Raw genomic sequence first — 10,309 nt, 5'->3', positions numbered from 1 at the left:
ATCAACAAAAATTTTAAACTATAGAATTTAAGATGTTTAAAAGTCCAAGTGCTTAAACCGGATGGTTTCGTGAAGTTTCCGGGGACTTTAAAATTTAAAATTTTGGATTGTGTATTTATATATATTTATATAGGGATAATTGTAAATTGTCGTGTTCTTCTTTTGTATATTCAAAGTGTGAGTTCCTGGCGGTTGAACCCAGTCAAAAAGATTTTCGAGAATGGATCGACGCCAACATTCCTGGCAATTGCATACGCTGACTCCTCTATTCTTTTACAATATATATTTATTTATAAACTACACCTATTTCTTTGACACATGCATACATATTGAGATATCAAAAGTCGAAGTTAATTATGCATGGCTAACATAATGAATCGCTTCTTTTTTCTTGTGCTCATTATTGCCTCCGAGCTTGTCTTTGTCTCCCCCGGAGTTGAATCAGCAAGTACCAATGTTAATATTGAAGAAGTTACGAAGATCGGTGCAATCGTCGACGCTAATTCTCAAATGGGGAAACAAGCGATAACAGCCATGAAAATTGCCGTACAAAACTTCAACAGTGACTCAAGAAACCACAAGCTCTCCCTTCAAATCCGAGACCATAACAGAGACCCCTTCCAAGCTGCTATGGCAGGTTGAATTAATTAATTGATTAGTTATTTACATGCCCTTTAATTTGATTTATATACTAACTTATAGCTATGGTTTTTGCAGCGCAGGAGCTGATTAACAAAGAGAAGGTGAAAGTGATTGCTGGAATGGAGACATGGGAGGAAACAGCTGTAGTTGCTGAGATTGCCAGCCGAGTTCAAGTTCCTATTCTTTCATTTGCTGCTCCTGCAGTAACACCGCTATCAATGTCACGTCGCTGGCCTTACTTGATAAGAATGGCTAGCAATGATTCCGAGCAAATGAAATGCATTGCGGATCTTGCTCAGAAATACAATTGGAGAAGGGTTGCAGCTATTTACGAAGATAATGTATATGGTGGTGATTCTGGGAAGTTAGCTCTTTTATCCGAGGCTCTTCAGAACGTTAGCAGCTCGGAGATTGAGTCTCGTTTGGTTCTTCCACCAATTTCTTCTATATCTGATCCAAAAGAAGCTGTTCGAGGAGCGCTAAAAAAGGTACAAGACAAACAGTCTAGGGTTTTCATTGTACTTCAAGCATCATTAGACATGACCATACATTTGTTTACAGAAGCAAATAGGATGGGGCTTGTGGGAAAAGACTCAGTGTGGATGGTCACAAACACTGTTGCAAATGCCTTAGACTCGCTAAACACAACTGTCATTTCCTCTATGGAAGGCACCTTAGGAATCAAGAGCTATTATTCTGATGACAGTAGTCCTTATAAAGAGTTTTCTGCCCTGTTTCGACGAAATTTCACAAGCGAATACCCAGAAGAAGACCACTTTCACCCAAGTATTCATGCTCTAAGAGCACACGATAGTATTAAAATCATTACAGAAGCCATCGGGAGATTGAATTATAACATTAGTAGCCCGGAAATGTTGTTGCGGCAAATGTTATCAAGTGATTTCTCAGGTTTGAGTGGGAAAATTCGCTTTAAAGATGGTGAATTATTGAATGCTGACACATTGAGGATTGTGAATGTGGTTGGGAAGAAGTACAAAGAGCTGGACTTTTGGTTGCCCAATTTTGGGTTCTCGAAGACGAGTAGTAAACATAATGTTGGTGATATCAGCAATGATATTGCGGCGGAAGGTTTCACTGGTCCAGTTATTTGGCCCGGGAACCTGATCAACCGAAACCCAAAAGGTTGGGCCATGCCTAGTAATCAAGAGCCTATGAGAATTGGAGTTCCAACTAAAACTTTTTTTGAGAAGTTTGTAGTGATCAAGGATGATCCCTTAAATGGAAACTCAAATGATAAAAATATGCGATATGATGGTTTCAGCATTGAACTTTTCCGTCTGGTGGTAGACCATTTGAATTATCATCTACCTTATGAATTTGTGCCGCATGATGGCGTTTACGATGATCTAATTAATGGTGTCTATAACAAGGTAAATTACTTTAATTATCATGATCAACTTTTGTTTAAAAAAAAAAAAGATTATGCTTAGTTATCGAATGATGCATGATATATAACTGTTTGTGGCCTTTTAATTTTTTACGAATTAATTTTTATATATACTATAAATTCGACTCGGTCCTCTAGGTAGGCGTACGACTTTAGATTTTTGTTTTACTTGAATGAATAAGTCTCCCATTTCTGATAAGACATTTGCTTGCCTTGTGATTAAAAATCAATGGGAAGACTTATGATGCGGCGGTGGGCGACTTGACAATTCTAGGCAATAGAACAGAATATGTGGAATTCACACAGCCGTATGCTGAATCGGGGTTCTCAATGATAGTTCCAGCCAAGCAAGAAGAGTCAACGTGGATGTTCACGAAGCCTTTCACTTGGGAAATGTGGATGGTGACTGCTGCCAGCTTCATCTATACGATGTTCATAGTTTGGTTCTTGGAGCACCCAACTAATCCGGAATTCAGAGGCACATTGAAGGATCAGATTAGTAACACAATTTGGTTCGCCTTTTCTACACTCTTCTTTTCTCACAGTGAGTACCCATTAAACTAAGGACTTCTAATTTGTTTTATATCATATACCACCCCGATGATGTGGACCAATCGTCCTATCAAAATTGAATTTAGCCATGCACCAGTGATGTCTTCTCCCCAAATGCACTCTGACTCCAGTCCTTAGCTAGTTTCTGCTATATATTTCTCTCTATGTGGAGCCAAGGTGCTCATTGGTCACAACATTACTGTTATCTACGCATACACCATAACCCTGGACCTGGGTCCTGAGGATTAATTCTTACTCTTCAGGCATAACTTTCAAATCTTTGTTATTTGGAGCTGCAGCTTTCTATTAATTTAAGCTTAGCATATTATTGGTAATTAAAGTTCCTTCCCTAGCTACCTATGAGAATAGAGTTCAAAATCCCTCAAATCTTTAGATTTTTTCATTGTTACCCTCAAAACCACAAAACGTAATCTCTTCTATTAATTAATTGCAATTAAGTTAGTACATAAATATACCAACAAACCAATACAATATAATGGGTTTAATTCATTTTGCAGGAGCGAATATTCAAAGCAACCTTACTCGAGTGGTGGTGGTTTTGTGGCTATTTGTTGTGTTTATCTTGACATCAAGCTACACAGCCAGTCTGTCTTCACTGCTCACAGTCCGGAGACTGGAGCCCAATGTTACCGATATTCAGTCTCTCAAGTCTGGCAATTTGAAAGTTGGTTGTGTCGACGATTCGTTTATAAAAAAATACCTGGAGGAGGTGCTTGGCTTCAGGTCAGGGAATATTGTCCCTTTTGGCAACATTGAAGCCAATTATATACAAAAATTTGAAAACAACACCATAGATTCCCTATTTCTTGAACGTCCATACGAGAAAGTTTTTCTTGATAAGTACTGCAAGAAATACACTGCAATCAACACTTACAGATTCGGAGGCTTGGGCTTTGTGAGTAATATAATATACAGTCACCTTTAATTACTCGTTAGTTACCAAATATTTTAAGCTGAAGCGCATCCGCATGCATCGATCACAAATTATTCATGTATATGTGTATATGCTGCAGGCATTTCAAAGAGGGTCTCCTATAGCCCTTGACATTTCCAGGGCCATTCTAGACTTATCAGAAGACGGAAGGCTGAAAACATTGGAGGAGGAATGGTTTAAACCCTCAAGTGAGTGTTCCGCGGATGAAAGATATAGCACCAGACCAGAAAACTTGACTCTGCACAGCTTCTGGGGACTCTACATTGTATATGGTGCCGCTTCTATCTTTTGTTTTCTACTGTTTGTTATTCGCTTGCTGAACAATAGTTGGAGTCATCAAGAAACATATCAAGGCAACATAGCTGCCTGGAACTTTGCCGCTAGACTTGCAAGGTACATTCATAACAAGAAAGGAACCATCAATAATCCAGCAAGAGTTTCAGCTTTAGGTCTAGCACCACCTGCACTTGAATTAAGCTCATCCAGGTGGGAATATAAATTGAGTCCAACTCATCCCCCAGAGAATCTTCAGGTTGAACTCCAAATGCATGAATGAACTCTCAACATGTTAAATTTAATCATACTAATTAGTTTGTATAGCTAATTTGCATCTAAGATGCAATCACTGTAGACATCATATTTGTTGCAGTTAATTTCTTTTGTGATTTCAACATTTCTATATCTTTCCCTTACTGAGGGATTTCTTTGTAATTCAAAATTTCTTTATGCATACAATTCATTTGAGACGTTAGACAATACACCACAAAAGTTTAACCATTTTATTCAAACAACGCCCTAGCCATTGAAAACGAATTTAACCACTGAATAGAGGAATGCCAAATGTCATTGTCTCTAAAAGGTTAGGGATAGTATATATTTATCACTTTTTCATTATCTGTTTTCTTCGCTTATAGTATAACTCATTGCCGAAATATCTGTAACAAAAGATTAAGAATCCGAATATTTTGATGCATATACAGTTAAACCATAATCTTTCTATGGTCAAATCACGCGTTTTATAGTACTCAATGCAGACTCACCCTTTGTTACATAAATGTAAAAGTCTTTACTTACTCCCTTACATCGAGGTGAAAGCCCTTTTCAGTGCTGTTGGTGATATCACAACGGATTGACTGGTGTAGAAAAACAGAGATGTGCTGTTTGGCTTAAAGGAAAATTTCAGAGAAAATGAAACAATGAATTTCCAGAAGATTCATTCCGTATCATCGTTTACAAAATCAATGCATATATATAGAACTACTCACGTGACAATAACTTGTAACTAACAAGCTTTCTCTAACTAACAAGTCAGATATAATTTGTTACATAACGATTTTACGAGCTGGACAATGACTTCTACTGTAACAACTGGAAATGTAAAAGCCCTTACGCATTAAATGTTGACATCATCTTCGCGTATATGTTAAGTTCCAAAACGCAATGAGCAAGGCATTAGCGTTATCGGTTCTCAAATCAATTGCACAATGTTCCGTTCAATCACTTCTGTCAAGTTAGTCTCAAGACCTTGGCTCCTGGTCATGATACTTAGCTCCGGCTTTTTCATCCTCTACTGTGGAACCGAAGCTGCAGACGGATACAAGCTAATAAACATTGGCGCAATCGTTGATGTTAATTCCAGAATTGGGAAAGAACAAAAAGTGGCAATGGAAATAGCAGCTGCAAATTTTAATAACACAGCGCAGAATTACAAGCTATCCCTTCATTTCCAGTACCCTGAAAAAGATCCCCTTCAAGTTGGTTCCACTGGTAAATAAGTAAATCCTATTATATTTAACTTCTCTATTGGCTACTACGATAAAACTTGTACTAATAGATCTTTATGAATTACGGTTGTGGGCAGCTGAAGCAATGATTAAGGAGAAGGAAGTGAAAGTGATTGTTGGCATGGAGACATGGGGAGCAGCAACTATGGTTGCTGATATTGGGAGCCGAGCTCAAGTTCCTGTCCTTTCATTTGCAGAACCTGCTATAGCTCCACCATTGACATCAACTCGCTGGCCTTTCTTGGTAAGAATGGCTAACAGTAGTGCTGAACAAATAACATGCACGGTAGCTCTGGTTGGTTCTTACAATTGGAGAAAGGTTATAATCATTTACGAAGATGATGCAAATAATGCAGATACAGGGAACTTAGCTCTACTGTCAGAGGCTCTTCAAATCACTAATTCGGAGATTGAGTACAGATTGGTTCTTCCACCAATTTCTTATTTGACTGATCCAAAACAGTTTCTCCAAGAAAAACTGGTGAAGCTACTTAGAACAGAATCTCGGGTTTTTATTATTCTTCAATCATCATTAGCTATGGGGATTCATCTGTTTAGGGAAGCAAAAGAGATAGGACTTGTGGGGCCGGACTCAGTTTGGGTAATTGCCTCAGACACCATCACTAGTTTCATTGACTCATTCAATACTTCTGTAATCTCCTTCATGGAAGGTGCTCTAGGAATCAAGACCCACTTTTCTCAAGATAGCAGTTCTTACAAGATTTTTTAAGATCAGTTCAGAAGTTATTTTCGATCTGAATATCCAGAAGATGACGTATCTGAGCCAGGAATTTATGCCTTAAGGGCATATGATAGCATTACAGTAGTGGCAGAAAGCATAGATGGGATGACTAGTGACAATAGCAGTTCAAAAATCTCGCTAGGTTATATATTATCAAGTAATTTCACTGGCTTAAGTGGACAAATAAGTTTCAGAGGAGGCAAGCTGTTGAACTCTCCTATATTAAGGATCATAAACATGGTTGGAAAGAAATACAAAGAGATTGACTTTTGGTTGCCTAAGTTTGGACTCTCCAAGACCCTTAAAATGGAAGAGGACAAAAATAGCAGCAAAGTTGGTGATATCAGAAACGGATTGATTGGTGCAGTGATTTGGCCTGGGGACTTGAAGCGAGATCCAAAAGGTCGAGCAATGCCTACTGATGCTAAGCCATTGATTATTGGAGTTCCAGCGAGGACCACATTTGACAAGTTTGTGAAGCTTATATCAAGTGATAATCCACATAAGATTATATATGATGGTTATTGCATTGAACTTTTCTATAAGGTGCTGCAAGTTTTGAAATATGATCTACCTTATGAATTCTCCGTCCATAATGGCACCTATGATGATCTGGTTTATCGTGTCTATAACAAGGTAAACAATACTCTGTTTCTCTCTTGTTTCATATAATTATCCGGGGCACTAACTTTAATAATTGCTTTATACTATATGCATATATCTTCGGTTATCTGTATAGAGAACTATTTATGAAGAGAGTTGTATGATCTTTCGTCTTTCAACAAGTCTTTGCAAAAGAGTCAACTAGTCTGAATTCCAACGAAATGTGAAAGTCTTCACAGGAAATAAATACTCGCCTTGATTTGTTTGATTTGACTTTTGGGCTCTTACGTGTGTGTTGGATCCCAAAAATTTTCCATTTCTCTTCTTTGACTTGGACTGCATCCTCCTGTGAGTCTTTGTGGGAAGAATTGCGTGGCATATACCTATTTCCTCCAAAATACTCAATATATGTTTTAAATTATAACACTCTTAAATTTTACACATATATATTTATAAAAAATAAAAAAAGTATAAAAATAACCACAACTAAATCTTTATAAAACTGAACTTATATTCTTAAAGTCGGGTAAATAGTCGATAATATTCAACTACAATCAAACTATACACAATTAGTAATTTAGTATAAATTCTTGACTTTTTCATGTTAGTTGCGTAAATAGTCGAGAATATTCGACTTCAATTGAAATAAAAAATTATTTGAAAAATTATCGATTTTTTCAAGTAAATCGAGTAAAGAGTCGAGAATACTCAACCTTAATTTAATCTTACCCAACATTAAAAAATTCTAGACTTTTCATTGAAGTTCGGTAACTGATCGAGAATACTCGACTTAAATTGAAATGAGAAATTTCCTTTTAATTAGTCAGGTAAAAAGTTAAGTATACTCAACTTTGGTTATGTTATTATGTATAAGTCATGAGAGAGGAAGAAAATGTAAATAGATGATCTTTTTAAGTTATTTTTAACTTTTTACTCTTTCATGAGGTATATGTATGTAATGGAGTATAGAGTTTATATTTAAGGACAAATAAGGCATATTAAAATTTAAAAAAAAAAAAACCCCGTCTTTCTAAGACAAAAGCAGATTACTCTGAAGACTAAAACAAATGACTTGCTTGAGGTTGCGGATTCTTACTAATTTTTTTCTTTTAAAAGTTTGTTTCCTATATCGACTGGGACTTATGGTATCCATGACTAATGGATAGAACGCAGAAACTGAAACTAGTAAAAATCATACATGCATGTAATATTCCCTTGCGGTTTATAATTTGGACTCAAAACCTATGTTACAAATCTAGTAAAGGCATATCAAATCCAAAATGTCATTTTGATATCCACCAATGAAACATACTTTGATTATATTACAGTAGACTTTTGGAATACTCTTTACAGGATTATGATGCCGCTATTGGTGATATCACTATACTGGTGAATAGAACAAGATTTGTGGAGTTTACTCAGCCATATACCGATTCAGGATTGTCTATGGTAGTTCTAGCTAAAGCTAAACAATCAGCTTGGATATTCATTAAGCCTTTCACTTGGGGAATGTGGATAGTAACTGGTGCCATTTTGATCTACACAATGTCCGTAGTTTGGTTCTTGGAGCACAGATGGAATCCAGAATTTAATGGTCCATGGAATATTCAGATCGGCACCGCTCTTTGGTTCACTTTTTCTTCACTTTTCTTTGCTCATAGTAAGTATCTCTCTCTTTTTCTACCTTTTGATAGGCTTACTGCTAGTGTTGATCATGCAAGCATTATTATAGAAATTGCTCAGGCCGAAAATGTTAATGAGTTCACCTAATTAAAATTAATGTGTCATTTCGAAATTTTCAGGGGAGAGAATTTATAGCAATCTCACTCGATTGGTGGTTGTGGTGTGGCTTTTTGTCGTGTTAATCTTAAACTCAAGCTACACTGCTAGTCTTTCATCAATGCTCACAGTACAAAGGCTGAAACCAAATGTGACAGATATTGGGTGGCTAAAAGCATCCAATTTGAATTTTGGGTTTGATGGTGATTCATTCGTGAGGAACTACCTGGAGAATGTGCTTGGATTCAAACCAGAGAACATCTTGAAAGTTGACCACGAATACAAATATATAACGGATTTTGAAAGCAACCGCATAGCTGCTGCCTTTCTTGAACTCCCATATGAAAGAGCATTTTTATCCCAGCACTGCAAGGAATACACTGCCACCATACCCACATACAGATTTGGAGGATTTGGCTTCGTGAGTTGCTATTTGAATCTTTTCTACATTTTACGGAACCAATACAATACTAATTACTTGTGAAATTCATATCCAGGTATTCCAAAAGGGCTCTCCATTGGCAGCTGACTTTTCTGAAGCCATTTTAAAGCTGTCAGAGAATGGAGAGCTCAGGTCACTAGAAGAAAAGTGGTTTGCTCCATCACCGGAGTGCTCTGGCTCTGCGGAAGTAAATAACAACAAAACTGAATGCTTGAGCCTCCAAGATTTCTGGGGTCTCTTCCTGATATCTGGCACCACTTCTACTATTTGTGCTCTTCTATTTCTGGTTAGGAATTATACAAGTCGTCAAGATGCAAGCGAAGGCAATATAACTTCAAGTGGGAGGAACATTTGGAGCAAGATAATTGGATTTGCAAAATACATTTATGCCAGAAGAGAGAGAAAAATTCCAGCGAGAGCTTCAGCACTTGATCAAAATCCTGATGTAGACGAACGAAGCTCTTCAAAAATGGAATGTGGAAGTCCTTCTGACACTCCAGATGACACTCCAGATGGATCCATCTCATGTTGAATTCATACGGTATATCCCAGATTGTCCTTGCTCTTCCTTAACCAGCAATAAAAACTAATTGAATAGCAAGCGAGTGACCAATACTTCTGCTTGCTTGTAAGTTCTAGGAACTTGTCCACCTTGATTAACGAGCTAATCTTGCAAGTTTTACTTCTAATAAGATAATTAGATTTTGAATGAAGGATCAAACATCGATTCCAATCACAAGTTAAGTCTTTTTTTCCTTTTTTTCTTTTAATATTATTTTTTAATTTTTCCTTAGGTCAACTTATATACCAAAGTTTGCTTAGGTTCCAAGTTCTATAACTGCAATATTCTAACTTCTGGATAACAAAATACCTTGACATGATCCTAACAATTGCAATATCTCACTCTCACACGCAATGTGCATATCATATTTTGATATGTGACAAGTTTGATGACAGAATGACTAAGTCAATTAATCATATTTCCGCAAATTGTATTAATACGATAATAACAGAAAGATAAAGGCGTTACTTAGGTACTGCTGCAATCACAGAAAACCCTAAGATGTCTTGCGCTATATTTATTTTTATAAATTTTTTAGACCTAGGTTCCTTTTCCTTGTCTCCTTGTTTATCATCCTTTTCTGTGCAGCTGAAACTGCTGCTGATTGCTCATAAACGTTGGCGCAATAGTTGATCTTAATTCCCGTGGTGGGAAAGAAGAAAAAGTGGCCATCGAAATGGCTGCTCAAAATTTTAACAGTACATCTAAAAATTACAAGCTATCCCTTCATTTCTGGGATCCTGGAAAAGACCACCTCCGAGCTGCTTCTGCAGGTACTTAATGAATAGAACGGGATTTATGGACTTTACTCATTCTGATAAGAGAAGATCTCTGAGGAAG

The 10,309-nt window shown here is 36.9% G+C and overlaps 1 protein-coding gene and 1 pseudogene across 1 annotated transcript; both read left to right on the top strand.

The window, feature by feature from the left end:
* The first annotated feature begins 329 nt into the window (after positions 1-329).
* On the top strand, positions 330-4,298 carry LOC18053341 (glutamate receptor 2.7). Its single transcript, XM_006449395.2, has 5 exons — positions 330-637; positions 718-2,033; positions 2,288-2,594; positions 3,121-3,518; positions 3,637-4,298. The coding sequence occupies exons 1-5, from the start codon at positions 361-363 to the stop codon at positions 4,111-4,113; spliced, it is 2,775 nt and encodes a 924-aa protein (XP_006449458.2). The 5' UTR covers positions 330-360; the 3' UTR covers positions 4,114-4,298.
* An 844-nt stretch (positions 4,299-5,142) lies between these two features.
* LOC18053340 lies at positions 5,143-9,439 on the top strand (annotated as a pseudogene).
* The last annotated feature ends 870 nt before the right edge of the window (positions 9,440-10,309 follow it).

Source organism: Citrus clementina, unplaced genomic scaffold (genome assembly GCF_000493195.1).
Source record: "Citrus clementina cultivar Clemenules unplaced genomic scaffold, Citrus_clementina_v1.0 scaffold_2, whole genome shotgun sequence".
In the NCBI taxonomy this organism is placed as follows: domain Eukaryota; kingdom Viridiplantae; phylum Streptophyta; class Magnoliopsida; order Sapindales; family Rutaceae; genus Citrus; species Citrus x clementina.
Note: the sequence above shows the minus strand (reverse complement) of the source record. Positions and strands in the feature narration are given on the sequence as shown.